Source organism: Rhodamnia argentea, chromosome 11, assembly GCF_020921035.1.
Source record: "Rhodamnia argentea isolate NSW1041297 chromosome 11, ASM2092103v1, whole genome shotgun sequence".
NCBI classification, from domain to species: Eukaryota; Viridiplantae; Streptophyta; class Magnoliopsida; order Myrtales; family Myrtaceae; genus Rhodamnia; species Rhodamnia argentea.
Window position 1 is genome coordinate 1,152,660 of NC_063160.1, and position 17,372 is coordinate 1,170,031.

General features: G+C 38.6%; 3 protein-coding genes across 7 annotated transcripts; all 3 read right to left on the reverse strand.

Annotated features, from left to right (window-relative positions):
• Window positions 1-940: 940 nt before the first annotated feature.
• On the reverse strand, window positions 941-6,589 carry LOC115750445 (E3 ubiquitin-protein ligase RGLG3). 4 transcript variants are annotated; one of them, XM_030687815.2, is made up of 12 exons: window positions 6,449-6,589; window positions 5,515-5,592; window positions 4,920-5,004; window positions 4,694-4,834; window positions 4,495-4,608; window positions 3,698-3,795; window positions 3,514-3,593; window positions 3,292-3,397; window positions 2,348-2,475; window positions 2,142-2,268; window positions 1,998-2,054; window positions 941-1,404 (listed from the first exon to the last, which is right to left on the reverse strand). In XM_030687815.2, exons 2-12 carry the CDS (start codon window positions 5,581-5,583, stop codon window positions 1,321-1,323), a joined length of 1,089 nt encoding a protein of 362 aa, XP_030543675.1. In that variant the 5' UTR covers window positions 5,584-5,592; window positions 6,449-6,589; the 3' UTR covers window positions 941-1,320. The 4 variants fall into 4 exon arrangements, with proteins under 4 accessions (XP_030543675.1, XP_030543676.1, XP_048128953.1 ...); XM_030687816.2 differs by having other exon boundaries at window positions 5,515-5,607; XM_048272997.1 differs by lacking the exon at window positions 941-1,404 and adding an exon at window positions 1,456-1,878 and having other exon boundaries at window positions 5,515-5,607.
• Window positions 6,590-8,068: 1,479 nt separating this feature from the next.
• LOC115750447 (nuclear transcription factor Y subunit B-7) lies at window positions 8,069-9,460 on the reverse strand. Its single transcript, XM_030687817.2, has one exon. It carries the CDS (start codon window positions 9,072-9,074, stop codon window positions 8,259-8,261), a length of 816 nt encoding a protein of 271 aa, XP_030543677.1. The 5' UTR covers window positions 9,075-9,460; the 3' UTR covers window positions 8,069-8,258.
• An 864-nt stretch (window positions 9,461-10,324) lies between these two features.
• LOC115750444 (probable methyltransferase PMT26) lies at window positions 10,325-15,477 on the reverse strand. Of its 2 annotated transcripts, none has more exons than XM_030687812.2 (9): window positions 15,095-15,477; window positions 13,190-14,295; window positions 12,958-13,107; window positions 12,467-12,737; window positions 12,153-12,263; window positions 11,882-12,056; window positions 11,293-11,565; window positions 10,990-11,184; window positions 10,325-10,843 (listed from the first exon to the last, which is right to left on the reverse strand). In XM_030687812.2, exons 2-9 carry the CDS (start codon window positions 14,258-14,260, stop codon window positions 10,615-10,617), a joined length of 2,475 nt encoding a protein of 824 aa, XP_030543672.1. In that variant the 5' UTR covers window positions 14,261-14,295; window positions 15,095-15,477; the 3' UTR covers window positions 10,325-10,614. The 2 variants fall into 2 exon arrangements, with proteins under 2 accessions (XP_030543672.1, XP_030543671.1); XM_030687811.2 differs by having other exon boundaries at window positions 15,099-15,476.
• Window positions 15,478-17,372: the final 1,895 nt, after the last annotated feature.

The window sequence follows — 17,372 nt, forward strand, 5'->3', positions numbered from 1 at the left end:
AACGAATGTTAGAGGGATTGTAGAACTTTTGGGAGAAAAACATTAGAAGTGTCAAAAGATGCGTATGGGACTCATTTTAATGTCAAAAGTTTTCGTCGGATTACTTAAATGTCAAATCCGATAATGGATGATCATGTAAGCAAAATTAATGTGGCATTTATAATTAACTTTTTAATATAAAGTGGCATTATTTAGAAAAAAAAAAAATTAAGTCCATGTGAGCTTCCACATGAACTTCTCAACTTCAAAAAAAATAAAATGTATTAAATTTAAATTTAAAAGATTGCTAAAATTTAGTTTTTTTAAATGCAAATTTATTTATATTAAATTTAAAAATAAGCTTAAAAATTTAAAAAAAAAATTTAAAAAAATTGGGGAAAAATTATAATTTTTTTAATAAAAATTAAAAAATTTGAAAAAAATTTTAAAAATAGATTTTAGCTTTTGTCTGTTTTAAATTTTTAAGCATACTTTTATTTAATTAAATTAAATCTATATTTTAAAAAATATTTTTTAGCAAATTTTTTAAATCTAATTTTAATTTTTTATATTTTTAAATTAAGGGAAGGATTCAATTTATTTTTAGCTTTTTTATTTTTTAATCTAATTAAATTCGTTTTTTTTATTTTTAAATATATTTTTTCAACTTTCTATCTTTTTTTTAATTATTGGCTAGACCTCGAACGATCCACATCAGCTTCAAATTTTAATAAAAAAAATACCATGTTGAATTTCCAACTAAGCAAATCAGAATTGACACTTCGGTGATCATTTTTCAAAAAATTTGGCATGTAAGTTATTAAAAAAAAATTTCTAGCATTAAATTGAGCACCATACATAACTATTAGCACTCCTTGTATTATTCTCGAACTTCCCCACTTTGTAAATGGCTTTGCATTCAACTCTACACTTCAGATGCGTATGATTATAAAGAAAACCTTTGGAATTGATAAGAGAGTGTAGGATCAAATACGAAATCACCCAGATTCATCGCATACTATCCATTCTGTGAGGAAATACGGAATGTTAGAGCCAATATACACATACACTCTATGAATAACTTATGTATCAGCATGGAGATGGAAAACGATATCACAACTTGCTTAGGATACGCAGTCAATCGGCAAACAGTTTTTGTATTCACGACTAGGTTATCCATTACATAAAATCATCAGCTCATCTTTGCTTCTGTTGCGATTACTCTCTTCAATGGTTACTGCGAGTAATGGCACGAGTCGATGACTGGACAATCCGATGCCAAGGCAAGACTTTCACTATTGCTCTTGCAAGGGTTGAAGCCCAACTATTCAAGGTGGCGACTTAAGTATACAGTCTCAAACGGGTTGTAATTGGCTGTCGGCACAAAGGACAAGTCGAGAGTGTTGCGCCGCAGTCCTTGCATGTCTGGAAACGGATAAGGAGAAAACATATGTAAGCTTACAATATCCATAGCAATACAGATAATATATCTCTCTGCATCTCTCTAACATGTGAAGGAATCATTACTTCCACATTCAACACGATCTTTTCAAGTCTAGTAAGCCTTTGATGAGAATAGCATCTCCTGCCCCGAAGATGTTACTTCTGCAGCATTCTTTTCCGTTTAATGAGTATAGTCCTACCATTTGTCAAAGATTTCGTGGGCAAACCCTTGATTAGTAAAGTCCGCCAGATTTCTGGGGCATTATAAACAGCAATATTGTATAATAAGCTCGATGGTTTGCTGAGCCACGGCCGACTTTGACAAAACCAGTTGAATGGGAGCCAGAAGTTTCTTTTCAAGTACCTAACTTTGCACAGATTCTGGGTACAACTAATTTTATGCTTTTAGCTTCATCATCTTAAATCAGGTAAAATTCTACTCTATTAGATTCTAGCCTGAAAGTGAGAAAGCAAGTTCAGGTGGGAAATGGTTATAAAAGGTGCAAACGTGTATACTCCACACATTGGAGGCCACATAAAGAATGATGCTAATTGCTGAATAGAGTATTACTCACCAGATGGCCACATCCAAAGGCCATGTTCTTTGGATTTGTAAGGCAAATAGGGCAAACCTTGAAGAAGACAGAAAGCTCAGTTCAAACTTAGATTTAACCAAGAACCTGAAGTTCGAAAAAAAAAAAAGGGTGATTAAATGATACCGGTTCTGCCGGAGCTGCTTGCTGAGTTTTTGGAGAACTATCTGCGTTCGGCTTTTCCAAGCTGTCACGACCACTGACTTCGGGTGGGGGTGGAAGTGGCATCGTACGAGGACCAGTCACTGCATCACTGCAGTATAAGCAGGATTTATAGTTATAGCAGGCCTCAATGAGGTGTAGAAACAAACAACTGCAGCTCCCAATATTACTTGACATGCGAAATGCTTTGAGTGGCTCTATACTGAAAGGGAATCTCCATGAGAGCAGCAAGAGCAAAGGCGGTCTCTTTCTTTGAAGTATCTGTGTTCTCAGACATGATTTTTGTGAAGTTGACAAACTGCGTCGTGGAACAATGAATAAACAAGAAGGTTAAAAGCACACACGAAAAAATTTGTGGTCGAACTTTTTGATTCTAAAGGACATTTTAAACTTAAAACGTGCGCTTGGTGCACCAATTACTACTGTCAGAGAGGAATAAATCAAGCCATATTATAAAAAAGTACAAAGAAATGGAACTTCACAAAGAGGCTGGAAATCCAGAATTACTCCATAGTAAACCAAAAGACATAACCCACTTGTAAACATTGTTGAACAGAAGTCATTGGCAGTAAGTATGCCACACGTCTGGTTAGAATTGGTAATCAATAAACATTCCTCTATACAAACTACTGGAATATACATTTAGCGTACTTGATTTACTTTTCCTCAAACTTCTTATTTTGAATTATGCAGTTCTCTTGCTAGTCTTATTATGTCAGCCACCCTGACATTATTGATGCAACTATACTTATAAAAAGAACTTGGATAATTCCAAAAGGCATCATCAATCGCGCTCTCCATATCCAATACCCTCCTCACATTTCGAGACCTACATTTTGCATCTCCACAACCTAAGAAAACCTTACTTGTCCTCATGCACATCGCAAATCCACACCCAAAAATTAAAACGAAGGTCAAGGACGGGGTAATTTGGGAAAGAAAATGGGGTCATTTGCAGCTTAATAAATTATATGTCCAAGGAAGATGCAACTTAAAACCAATGGAAAAAAGTCAGGATGGTAATTGTAGGTTTTGAAATGTGAGGAAAGTACTTGACAGAAGAGCAAAGTTAAGGATGGTATTGGTGATTTTCCCCAAAGAGATCTATCAGTACCTGAAAGTTATCAAATGCACGCCGAGGGATGTTATCATCAAATTGCTTCATTGCATCCCATGGTCCATCTCCCACACCAACTAAAATTATGGAGAGTGGATATTGGCTGCTCTACCAAAAAGAGACAAACAGGATATCAAGGAATGTGTTAATTGCAAAGGTGGAATATGTGGCCTTCCATCACCCAGCAGGACAGCAACAAAACATGCAAATCCAAATTACCTGGCAGCTACTATGGAGTTTACGGTTGCCTGTTCTTGTGGACTGAATCTCCCAGGAGGTAAATCAGGACTCCTAGTAACCTATGAACCAAGGTGATGGACCAATAAGCATGAGGAAAGAACTTGGTGATAGAGCAACAATGGAGAAGGATGTACATAGTAAAGGATATGCGAGTTTTGAGAACCTGTCCATCTGCAATAATGACAAGGACGTGATATTGCCCGTTGCTTTTAGCCACAATATCAATGGCAGCATCAACTATTGGCGCAAATGATGTGGGCCCTATAAACAATGGTAATAGAAAGCGTTAAATACTACTGCATGGAAGTTTCTATTATATGGACATTCGACTGCACGAGACAGTCTTAAAGGATCCATGATAAACTCTTAAGCAAAGGACATTTCCTGTACAAGACCAACAAAAGAAATATGCGACAACTTGAGGCCAATGAACCGTCCAAAATGGGTAAAAGAGAAACATGAAGGACAAGTTAATTCATGGGAAAATATCAACTGACAAAATGGAAGACTATCACGGCTAAATGATGGCTCTGGAAGGAACTGGCAGTATGTTGAGTTTTAGGACCTAAGCCTAAAAAATATTCGATATAATAACTTGGTCTACGAGTTGGGAAAGTTTGGTATGGACATTCCAATCTTTATTTCTTAACCACATAGAACCACCTACACCTCTTGCTCTCCTCTTGGATTCTTTATAATGCTATTATTTGGGTCATATTGACAACAATAAAAACTATAATCTGATTTCCATCTGTCCTGCCATATCAATTCTAATGAAAATACTACTGATTTAGACAAGCTGTTTTATTATTCTTTGCAATAATTAACAATACTTTACTTTGCTCGAACTTGCAGATTTGAGTATTTCACTTTTACTATAAGATGAATAGACTGAACAATATTTTGGCGTAAATTGGGAACAATCACATAATAGAAACAATCAGCAAAGTAGAAGGAAACCTGACAACTTCAAGTGTGGGACAATCTCTCTATAACGCGCAAGCACTTCCTCAAAACCATGACAATAACGATGATCGCGATAAAAGCTGAAGACGGATTGATCATGTGTTGATGCTGCAAAAGGCAATGTGATGAGAAGAAAGCTTCAAGGTGATGACAAGAATTCCTACCAAAGCTACAAATTACAGACAGCACTGACCATCGCCAAATCCAAAACAAGGTATGAGTTCATCTTCGTCAAAAGGGGACAATGTTCTGCCAATTATAGAAATTGCTTGCTCATATGGATTAGGTGTGTTACCAATGGCATGAAGACTTCTTCTCCCAAAGGAATATCTGCCTGCAATACAAAATTCGCATTATTTTTGCCAATATACATTTTCATATAACCTTAATGCTTTGTTTATCTATGGAAATAGAATCACCTGACCACTCATTGCTCTTTGTGAAATCAATACCAAGGATTAAATTTGATGATTCAAGACCAGCATCCCTCAGTGCAGTTGTGACCTAAAATATGAGCATCACAAATCCCATTAGTGTCTTATTTTACATCTTTACAATCGAAACAGCCAAAGTATAATCACCACAGTTCACATACCCATCTAATTTCACGTCTCCACATTCAAGACTGCCACTTAACAAACCGCGAATAGGATAGACAAGAACCACAGATAACAAAGAATATTGACTAGGGAATATCGAATTAAGACTTGGCTAAAATTCTGTGTTTAAATCGTCAACCCAAAAATTTAAGTAATCAGACGGAGGGAGAATACATACATATAACGACAAACTTGTAAACAAGTGATGTAAATTACTTCGATAGCTCACCTCAACCCAAGTACATAAACCACATTAAACAAATTTAACCAAAGTGGTACCAGGAACTACATTGGCAGGCCCAATCAAAACCCAGCCAAATTTCCTCGGCACATAAAGGCAATGATAAGAGAGACAGCGTGTTCATGATCCTCCTAAACCTTAACAATCAATGGAAACAAACAAAACAATAAACACCTGATCCAAGGAGCTGAAATTATCTCCAAAGTGTGTCGATCGATGCTCATGTCCATCGTTTGAGTCCATTTGAGCTTTCTGCAAAAGAAGGTGCTTGATGCAAAAATCATCACGGGGATCGTATAAGTTGATTCGTCATTGCCCATTTCCAGAACACAGATTTTCCGACGAAAAAGTTTCTATATTTATGTTTTGATCAGACTATCTTGCACTCTCACAGGGATAAACAAAGACCAATGAGCCATTTTAAAAGTCAAGCATAATAAAGCATAATTCTGGTATAATCTGCCACATGTCGAGGAAACATATTACAGCATGGTCACTGAAATTCATTATCCGATATCTTGGACCAGTAAACATTTCTTCCCCACAGAAAGTACGCGAGACGCCATTTTTCTCAATAATGATTATGAATTAGCAACTAAAAGTTATTTATAACCAACGGTTAAGGAGACTGCAGAATCACTTCAAGATGGCTCACTTCCTTCAATCATCTATTCCCTCTAAATGATCATAAATCGTTCAAATTTAGAACCTGAAAAACCCGGACTAGCAAAATCCCAACCCTACAACATTTAGCAGAATCCAAATCTGATGTAATCCATGGGTTTTTCAAATCCAAGCAAAACCAACAAGTCAACTAACCAAGCACAATCCCCAACACTTTGACCCATATGATTTCAACGATCCACGCCACGACCAACAACATTATGGAAACAGAACCAAGTTCAAGCTCAACCCCTCTGGAAAAAAGTGTGAACTTTTCCATATGTAGTGGCTCAGTTCAATCTATCTTGAAAAGGGTCTTTCAGAAAGACCCTGCAAAGCACTGTATTCAGCAATTCACAACAGCATCATCGCAAGATCAAGAGGCCCAACTGCGGAAAGCAGTAACAACGTCATCCCGAATTGATATAGGAAGAGAGAGATCTACCTGTTCATAAGTTGGATATAAGCTGAAGATTTGCAGCTGCTATTCAAGTGCTTCTTCTCTCGACGGAAGGTCTTCGGCAGATGCAGAGAAAGTAAGCCCCTTTTGGCACTTCACCAATTTGTCTTTCTCGCTTTTTTTTTTATCTTTCGAGGCTTCCTCATCTTCCTCTACCTTTCCTTTCCTTTCTTGCAAACAGAGGCCCCCTTCGATTAAAAAAAAAAAAATTTCCAAGAAACGGATACTGGTTAATCAATGAAAATTATTTTTATTATATCAAAAATAATTTATATCTACACAATTTCGTGGATGATAAAATATTTTTCACTCATTTATTTTTGTAAGAGAAACGGGCTTGTTCAACTTTTTTTTCCTTAAAAACGATACGGGCGATCGCTTTTTAGAAAATGTTTGTCAATTTATTCTTTTTCCGTGTAAACAAATAGAGCCTATAATAACTTAATATCAAGTAATGAGTAATATTAATTTCTTTACTAAGAGATTTCATCAGAGATTTCTTATGATTAGAACAAGATAGTTTTAAATCCAAAACAATGCCGTTTTTATCTCACTTAAGCTGCGTGGGCACCATGTCAATATTGTTTACTTTCCGATATCCGTATAGGCAAATATTATCAATGGAAAAGATAAATGTGTCACACGAATATAAATTCGAGATTTTTAGTATCACAAAAAAATAATTATGATAAATATGTCACAATGAGCATAGTTTAAATTTCTGGTGGCTTTTGGCCATTCTATCAAGTACTAAACAAGACTAATCCTCTTCACTTATTTAAGCCCTCAGTCAAAATTTCGTTTAGTACGTGGTCACCGTCTGATAAAAACCCCGCCGCAAGTTTTGTCGTTTGTAAGGCCATGTCACAGTAGAAAAGCCCTATGAATTGTTAAAACTTTGGCTATAGGAAGTTTTGGAACCACGTTAGCCCACTTGAAAAAGAATCATCTTTTACGATGTTCGTCGAGTACGACATCTCTTGCGGTCTGGCAATGGAGAAACACCTTGCGAGTGTAAAAGAAGCTGATATACATCCAAGGGCCGGACTTGGTTTCGATCACAAAAATGACGCGAGTTTCGAGTCCTAGAAAGCACGAGAGAGGAGTTAGATTCTCGCTTCATGGACCTTTCAACGCCACGACACGATTGAGTAGTTTTCTCGCCAAACCATCTGCTGCGAACATGGAATATGATTCAGAACATCACCCATTCCTGATGAAGAAGTGATTGTCCATTTCCAGACTTTTGGGATTTGATTGCAATTCAAGGGAAAACGTATAGGCGGTCTACACAAGAAAAGAACAGTTAACAGATGATTCGCTTCTCAACTCTAATAAGAGTAGTCGATACAAACTTACTCCAAGATACCGTCGTGGCTTTGCAATCGATGACCAAAGCCCCCCTCTATCCTTTAGGATCGGGTCTACGTTCTGATCCCCGTGTCATTCATGCCAATAAACTTGTCTAAGATTGTGAAGATTGTAAGCCAATACATTCGAAAAAGTTACTGTAAAGCCGGCATGGGCCGTGATAAAAATTTAAGAATCCTGGTTTCGGATCTTACCGTCCCGAAGGAGGTAAGTTCTGCCGTCGCTAAATAAATAACAAATAGATGAAGGCGTGAGGTTGGACAAGAAACTATAATGAGTGATGTGGGGGCTGGTAAAGGATCTATCTCCAAAATCATACATGTATACTAGAGAAACTGTAACGTATTGGTTGAATGGTATATATCAGCATTGTATAATATAACACAGAAAAAGTGACAAAAGGTGAGATTTTTAAGTACGATATCTACCACTGCCCCAAGGAATCAACTTGGTCTTGGTGCTGTAATTGCTTTTGAATGGGATTGGGAGAGAAAGGCAAGGAGATCAATGGCTGATGATCGGCGCCCCCGAAAGCGCGAGGCTGAGACAAAATGCTCGCCGGAGAACAAAATCCGTTACTACCGTTATTATTATCGCTATGGGCAAACCCCATGCTGGTGCTGTGATCTTGAATCTGGGGATCGAACGGCGGTTGATGCATCCTATGTTGCTGTTGCGGTTGCTGTTGATCCGATGACGAGCAGGATCTCTGCTGTTGCTTGGGGACGTTCAGCTTCTCGCCCTCGATCTCTCTGTACTTGTTGAGGTACGTCTTGAGGGGGACGACGTAATCCTCAAACCCTAGAGTTGTGACCGCCCAGATGATGTCGTCGCCATTGATGGTCTTCCTCTTCTCCCTCTGGCACTTGTCCGACGCCTCCCCAGTGACGAAGCTGATGAACTCGGACACACATTCCTGGACTGTCTCCTTCGCGTCCTTGGAGATCTTGCCGTTCCCAGGAAGCACCTTCTTCATGATCCTCCCAACGTTGGCAATGGGCAAGAACCTGTCCTGTTCTTTGTTGCTGTGGTGGTGGCTGGTCTTCAAGCAAGGGCTCTCTGGGCTTGAGCTTCTTCTTCTGGGCACAACATTTGGCACATCCCCATGATGGCTCTCAATCTCTTCTTCCATCTCTCTCTCTCTCTCTCTCTCTCTCTCTGAGTATGTGTCTGAAAAAGACAGGTCCTTGATTTTTTTTTGGGGGTGACTTTTACTTGTTAAGTTAATAAAAAATGGCATGGGAAGCTTAAAAATAGGCAAACAAAGAGGGTGAGCCCCCAGGGACTCGCTCCCCTCGTGGATGAGGGGGGAATTAACTGTCCTGACCCCATCTTTTAACTATATTTTGCTTGCCCTTTTTGCTATCATACCCTTGCTCAACTGGGTTTTTCTTTTTAATACCCTTTTTTTCCCTACATGAACAGCTGAAAAAGACCCTTCTTTTTGTATTCTGATGTGATTCTTGACCAATCTTATCTGATTCTTGGTAACTCTACCAGCTTAATAATGTTTAGAACCAAGTTCAGCTAGAGCAATTGGCACCCAGTCTGGTTTATTAATTTGAACATCTAACACAGGGGATAATAACACAAATAGTCCCCGAACTTTAGCCTAATATGTGCAATGTGATCTCTAAACTTTTAATTTGATCAATATGATTCCTAAACTTTAGCATAATGTTCAACGTGGTCCACAAACTTTTAATTTATTCGACGCGATCGCTAAACATTTAGTACATATTCAATCTAGTCCCGACCAATATGAAAATGTTCAATATATTCCTTCCATTAATTTAAGATGAGGAACAACATTAAATATTTTCATGTAATATAGAGGCTCAATAGAATATGTACTAAAATTTCAAAAACTATATTGAATAAATTAAAAATTCAAAAATCACATTGCACAATAAATTATAATTAAGGATCGCACTGATCAAATTTAAAACTCAGAAATCAAATTACACATTGGATCGAAATTCAAAGACCGTTTGTGTCATTTTTCTTAGAACTGGTGAATTGTCAAGATTTTGCATGTGAATACTTGCATATTTCAAAAGGTTTCACTTGATTCGAATTCGATTCAAAGTATTGAGACCTTGATGTTGACAACTCAAACGGATTCTTGGAGAAGTTCAATTCGTGCTCTCTAGGATTAAAAGTAAGTTCAGTCATAGAACTCTGATTAGCAGTCAGCTCACTCAACAAGCCAAGGATCAAAGAGTGAGCTCCACCACCAAGAGCTATATAGTATCAATGTCGCCCATGATCTTGTTCACTATTAAACAGCACCGACCCCAAAGAACAGCACATGGGGGACAACTTTCATTAAGTCAAAGATTTACTCAGCATAAGCAGAGATCGGACCTCGACTGTACGCGAATTCATTAAAAATCTTGTCTGATCCAAATCTGGTCCCTCCTCTTCATCCAATCAATTAGAAAAGAAAGAATAGAACACAGAGGAACTCTGAATCAATGAGCTTCACACTTGCATGAAAGCATTGATGATTTCTTTGACGAATAACGAATAATGTTACAAAAACTTACCAGCCCGGGCTTTCATCTAAAGAAAACTGCAAAAAAAGAAACCGAAAAGGGCACACAAAGGATGGGGACACTCAGGGGGGCTAACCGACAAGCTACACGGCCTAGGTAGAGATACAGTTTCCGTGACTCGCAGAATCGCGATGGAGATAAAGAATAACCTAAATCGTAATTGGCATCACCGACAACACAGCCTTCAAGAATGTGAGAAGCAGGGAGTAAATGGCGTTTACTCTAAGCAATGGCGTAGCTGACCGTCTCCGCTTCGCTGGGGCGCCACATGGACTTCTGGATGCAAAGCAATCCCTCATTGTCCTTGGAGTACGTCAGCCGGACTTCCCATTGCATCGCCCGCACCATGCTCTCCACCTCGTTGATCGTCTCAACATTGTCCCTGACGATCAATTTGCCCCCAGGTCTCAAGATACGATCCACCTCCGCTACTAGAGCTACTAAATTGCACCTGTTGAGACCAGTAATATGCCCCAGTGAGATTAGATTATTGTACCAAAAATGGTCGCAGATGTTATTGTGTGTATTCCTACTAGGATAGACTGGGCTATATAAATTCAAGTAGATAAAAAGATTGCATAAATGATCATCATGCACCTCTTCTTGATCTTGGAGAAGAGATGGTCCGCATGGAGAAGATCATAAGATCTGGGGTAGGTGCTAAAAGATTCACACCAGTCATGATAAATGCCGAATAGACCTCGTTCGTAGATTATGGGTAAGGTATCCGGAGCATCTACGGATACCACATTCATGACCCACACATTCAAGTCTTTTAGAGCAGCAGCGAACCTGCAAAAACAACCGTGTAGAATAATAAAGAAGAGAATACAGCGAAAATAGGCAAGAGCAAATCGTAAAGCAGGACGTTTATCGCTTCTTTTACAAAAAACTGCTTACCCTCCATAAATTGCTCGCATGTCCATGACATTCCTCACAGTTGACCAGTCAATCCCAATTCCACTTAAATATGACTTGGTCACAACCCGTTTCCAGTGCTCATTGTCTGAAGCGAAATCCTCGGGGGCAGATTTACCATAGACTCCAACCTGGGAACTCAACAGCCAATAAGGTGTTTTCACCAACCTCGATGGCCATTCCTCTGGCCATTGAGACCCACGTTCTGTAGAGTCTATAGGTATTTTATGCATGCATGTTTGCAGAGGCACATACCTATTCAAAAAGGAGGACATGGTTGTCAGAGATATTCTTACAACCCAGGGAACCATGAATGATTATAGATGTAGAAGAAAGATGAAACCTCGATAGAAAGCGATAACAAGCAAAGGGTTATAAAAAAATAAACGAACAAGAGAGAAGTTCCACATTAATTGGGTTGGTTGGTAAAAAGCCGCAGACTGCAGATGGTTTGAAAGACTTAAATCACATATTTATGATCTAATATAAGCAATTGTCCACAAATAGAAGGTGTAATATTTTGCACTTAACGTATAAAGTAAGTCGGTTAATCAGAACAGGGGTTACTCACCAGGCGGCATTTGAATCATCAGAGTCTGCACACATTGGGGGATCATTTTGTGATCTTTTCTCATAGCAATCATTAGACATAGGCTTCCTATAGGTTGCCACACCAACTCCATTCACGGTATCCTTATTTATAGATATCAACTCCCAGCACAATGATTTTATTAGTTCAGACATAGCTGCAAAACAATTATCGCAAGAAGAAAGCTATTAGAATCCATCAATCGGCTTCATTTTAATAAAAGAAATCCAGATATTAAGCTAAAACATTCTACCTTTCCAAATGGCAACATCAACTGGAATTTTCTGATAAACTGGAGTAGCTGACCACACAAAGAAACCACCAGGTCGCAAGAGGCGGTTCAGCTCTAAAAGGAGTTTACCACCTGCAAAAGAATTACATTAGCACTGAGTATCTATGCAGACTAGCTAAGTCTAAACATTACATAACTGCATTTATTTTTCTGAACAAGAAATTGGTAAGCGCATTGTACAGGAGGTCATCATGGTTCTAAGAAACACAACTGTAGAACAAAACAGACTTCTTGACCGACTTACAGCACTTTTGGTTATCAAGTAAGTTGTGTACCTTCTATATGCCACGGGACTCTACAGCGTGCACAATGTACAATATCAAAGACTCTGCTAGGGAAGGGAAGTCTCGTGGTGCCCATGACAGCAGATAAAGCAGGGATTCCCCTCTCAAGTGCGAATTGAACCTGTGCTTCATGTTCATCTTTCGGGGCAAGTGACATTGCAATAACATCTCTATCAAAGAGATAGCCTCCAAAACTAGCAACACCACATCCCACATCCAATACCACGCGAGAGCGTTTTCCCCAGGCAACATCAGGAACAGACTGCATGATACGACCAAAAAACAACCATCAGAAAAAGGAAAGATAATGCAAGAAGAGCAATATAATTGTGTGTAACAGACTGGCAGTCAAAATGGTGAGGTTATAAGAGAGATGCAAGGATATGAAGAAAGCTCACACATGGACGAGATAGAGAGTATAAGCAAAAGCAGTTTGAAGCATGGTATCGACTTTAAGAAGGACAGCACCAGAAGCAACTTACCTCCTGTATGAAATCGATGTAATGCAGAGCACCATGTTTAAATTGGGTTCCGCCACCAGGGAAGGTAAGGTATTCACCAGTAACTTTCACCCAGTTCTGGTGGCCCTTGACTTCAGCGAGCTTGGTGTGTGGAACATTATAGTACCATATCTGCAACAAAACAATTAAGGGTTAGCAACGACATGGGGCGAGAATAAGCAGATACAAACATGAAGCTTCATATAGAGCTTGCCTTCTCTCTACTTGTAGGCCACTCAATTGGCTTTCTGTATCCTTTAGGAAGAGCAACAAGGCAAGTAGGTGGATTCTCGGGACAGTGCCTCTCTCGGTGTTCGTAATGCTTGGTAGAGTGAAGCTTCTTGATAGCTTGCAAATTATCAAGGCAGGGAATATAATCAGGACCAGCAGTAACATTGCACTGTTTCCAGCTGTAGCCGGTTTGCTGCTTGGATGAAGATTGAGATTCCTTCTCATTCTTTGATTCAGCAGCTTGTGTAGAAAATGCCCCATTCTGAGTTGTAGTTTCACTCAAAAGGTCTGATTGAGCACCAGAAGGAAACACTTCAGAAGGAGTTTGATCTTTTGTCTGATTCTCGTCTTTCTTCTCATCCGAGTTATCCCCGGATCCATCACTATCATTTTGGTTCACCTTCTCTTCAATCTCACCATCCACTTTCTCTCCACTCTTAGTGTCAGCTGAACCTTCTTCTGGATCTGTTTTCTTCTCGGCCTCATCTGTATCGGATTTCTTTTCACCAGAACCCTCTTCCGAGACTCCCTGCCCACCAGAATCATTATCTCCACCATCGGTTTTTGAACTGTCTGTTTCTTGATTTGATTCATTGTCTTTGGACTTGGTCTCCTCCGCTGAACTTTCCTTCTCTCTGGTTTTCAGTTCCACATTCTCATCTTGCTTCTGTTCTTGGTTCTCTTGCGAATTCGAGTCGATTTCGCTCTTAGAAGGCATATCATTGGTGTCTCCTTTGGTGGCGTCCTCAGGTAAGTCGCCCGGGTTATCCTCAAATTGGCTGGTGCTGCTATCGTTTTTCTCTTGTTCCTTTACCTCATCCACATTCTCGTTTACTTGTTCTTTCACCTCATTATTGTTCTCAATCACTTGCTCCTTCACCTCACTCTTGTTCTCCTGGGGTACATCTACATTTTGCACGGGAACCACTGACGACGACGTCATCATCCAAACCCCAACCAAGCAGAGGGCAACAAAAACTACTATTGTCACTGTAGAGCAGTAACTCGAGGCGGACCTTCTATTATCAACTCTAGTATATTTTCCTAAAGCCATGTTTTCCTGTGTAACTGAATCCTATAAGTTTACACCTGGAAGAACAAGGAGTTAAAAGATAAAATTAGTAATATAACATAAGGTTAGTTAACAATAAAGGATCAAAACCACTTCAATCGCCAGTAGCTTAATAAATCCATTACTTTCAATGAAGATAAGAAAAAATTCAGCAGATCCAATTATTTCCTTGAAAATAATGATCAAAAGCTCCAAAGATTTTATCACAATGTAAAAGACGAATGGAGAACAACCCGATTCTTTCCAGATGCTTCAGCACACAAATAAATTCACAATCCTCCAGGCTATAAATCATTGAGTAGAGATGATGGTATTAAAATAAAGATGGCAATGTCAAAACCATTTCTTCAAAGCAAAACATAAGGCAAAGACCGAATCATATCACAAGGAGCTTGAAGACCAATGAAGACAATGGAACCGAGCAAGTTATCCCCAAACACCAACAGATAAAGAAGGCGAAACGCAAGAGTCAGATCCCTTCAATGCCACACAAAAAGCAGCTTGTTTGTGCTCAAACACTCCAACTGAACCGAGAAAACATACGAAAAATTCGAGACCCGCCCAGATCTACAATAAATCACAATCCAATCGCAAGAAAACGCATCACAAATCCAAAAAAAAAAAAAAAACAGAGCTTATCACGAAATGCTGATCAAGATACAGATTTTTCAGAGACCCACGATTTCTGACCCCACAAAAAGAGATCAAGACAGACATAAAACCAAGACCCCCGTTCAGATCCGCAGAAAGGCTCGCACACCCACATGCACTGGAGTACAAGATCAAGAAAAAGAATAAATCTCAAGCAATGAGTACTCACAATCGGAGAAACCCAAGACACCCGAGATCCGATCTGAGTCCGAAGAGCTAAAGGAGGAGAGCGCTATCTGCCCATCACTGTTTCTTAGTGGGTCGCTTGGGGGGAAGTACCAGCGATTCCGGTTTATTACTTATAGAACGGAACAAGGATTTTCCCTTTTTGCCTTTTTTTCTTCTTTTGAGCTGTCTGTCGTCAGCTGGAGTAAAAACCCAGCAATAATTCACAACAAAACACGAGAGACGAAGAGAGAGAGAGAAACCGCGTCGTTGGATCGAAGAGTGGGATTGATATTCACACAGCTCCTAGATTTGGTGACTGATGGTGGGGCTGAGAGAGATGAAGGGACGGCCGATGACAAAATGGTTAAAAAAATCTCTGCCTCTGTCTCTCTCTCAAGCACAGAAGAGAGAGAGAGAGAGACGGCCACGGGTAGAATCGGTGGATAAGAAGGGTGACGACGACAAAGAAGAAGAAACCTCGAATTCCTCGAGGGTAATTTAGGAAAGTGGGAAAATACTAGGAATTACTATTTTATGCATTCAAATTGAGATTACCTTCTTGATTTAGATTGAGATCAAGCTTGTGTTGAGACTGTGATTTTCCCAAATTCAAAAAATTCGAATATGTTTCTCTGTCTCGAAGAAATTTGGAAGGTGCTCATCATGTTTATGAAATAAGACATATGATTATGTATGGATCTTTATTGTTAAGCTTAGGTGTTTAGTATAATAAAAGCGAAATCATAAGAGTCGTAAAAGATTTTTTAAAAGAATTGAAATTAAGTTTTACCGCCAAAACGGATCGTACTTCATGTTATGAAACTTATTAGGCATTAGGTTGCTATTTTTATTCTTGGTCATAATGAATAAAGTATTCATCTTGTTATGCACTCATGGGAGGGGTCCAGATCGCCTAACATTGGGGTTTCAATGACATGCTTACCATTGCTCAAATCAAGCCGTCCAAATGAAAATGAACAGCCTGATTTGATAGAAGGTTGGGATTTAAAATTTTTCAAACCCCAAAAAAATTCCCGTCCAAATTTTTTTCCCTCCCCTCAACAAATGATGTGGCCCATTCTTGACCGTTCATTTTCATTTGGACGGGCTGATTTGAGTAATGGTAAGCATGTCACGGAAACCCCAATATTAGGCAATCCAAATCCCTCATGGCGGTGCAAGAATGTTTAAAAATATTAAATGATTGTTCCTCCACTAAAGGGTCCACATGCGATCCAAATTCCCTAATTTTTTTGTTGTATTTCCTTTTTTTAAAATTATATGCAAAATTTGACTACCAAAGGGTCCACATGCAAAAGAAAATCAAGGGCAAAACTTGATTTTGATATCATGGTAGAATCTTTGATCCAAAAATATTTAAATTGACCGATAGATAGAGATTACATATACATAAAAAAGCATATAATTCCCGCAAGATAAGCGATGTGCAAAGACACAATCTAGTTTGGAGTCGTTGTAGAGTGTGATAGAGTAGAGTTTGAAAAGAAAGCTCAATTTTCTCCAATTTCATCTATTTTTTCTTTCTTTTAAATAATATAAATTTTGGTATGAACAAATCCCGTTCTTGAAAACAAACCCTATAATCTTTTTTGGTACTTCGATTATTACAAGTTTCGAGGAAATCCAACACGTGCAACTACTTATATGACAGCATGTGTACCAACATGATCACCTATGCTCCAAAAAATTTAGCTATTCATGTCGATATAACGACCGATTAGCTGTTAATTAATGACGGGCGGCACTTAATTTTAGTCTTCCAATTAGGACCCATTGTTCTATTTTTTTTCCTCGAAAAGGGAGCATTATTTTAGCATGTGCAATTAAGTGAAATTAATGTTATTTTATCAGGTTGGAATTTAGAGGGCTAGGTAATAAATAGCTAGTTGGATCTGAATCATTCTATGGAAGCTTCATCCTCAAGCAAAGGTGCAATTAATTGTCCCATTGATCGACATGAGTATCATTTCATCATTAAATTCGAATCTTAATGTCTGCATCGCTTAGGGAGTAAAATTGTGGTGGTCTATATAGTTAGATGCCCTTGGAATATATTAGCTTCCTCGTCCATGGAAATCAAAAAATTGTGTGCGATACATTCAATTCTTGGCTATAATCACGAAAAAATCCAAATTGGTATATATGTAATAAATTTACCTCAACCTATTTTTTTTACCACCAAAAATGCTAAACCGTTATACATATGACAAATTCTTTACCATTAAAAGCCACAACTGGTACACCTAAGATAAAT

Excerpts from the sequence above, each read along its gene's own strand:
- LOC115750444 (XM_030687812.2), bottom strand. The coding sequence starts at position 14,260 with ATGGCTTTAGGAAAATATACTAGAGTTGATAATAGAAGGTCCGCCTCG. Across the intron at positions 12,057-12,152 it reads TGATGTTGCCATTTGGAAAG|CTATGTCTGAACTAATAAAA; the intron begins GTAGAATGTTTT and ends ATTGTTTTGCAG. Across the intron at positions 11,185-11,292 it reads ATGCGAGCAATTTATGGAGG|GTTCGCTGCTGCTCTAAAAG; the intron begins GTAAGCAGTTTT and ends TTGTTTTTGCAG.
- LOC115750447 (XM_030687817.2), bottom strand. The coding sequence starts at position 9,074 with ATGCCATTTTTTATTAACTTAACAAGTAAAAGTCACCCCCAAAAAAAA.
- LOC115750445 (XM_030687815.2), bottom strand. The coding sequence starts at position 5,583 with ATGGACTCAAACGATGGACATGAGCATCGATCGACACACTTTGGAGAT. Across the intron at positions 5,005-5,514 it reads ATTTCAGCTCCTTGGATCAG|GTCACAACTGCACTGAGGGA; the intron begins GTGTTTATTGTT and ends CTCATATTTTAG. Across the intron at positions 2,055-2,141 it reads AAGCAGCTCCGGCAGAACCG|GTTTGCCCTATTTGCCTTAC; the intron begins GTATCATTTAAT and ends GTCTTCTTCAAG.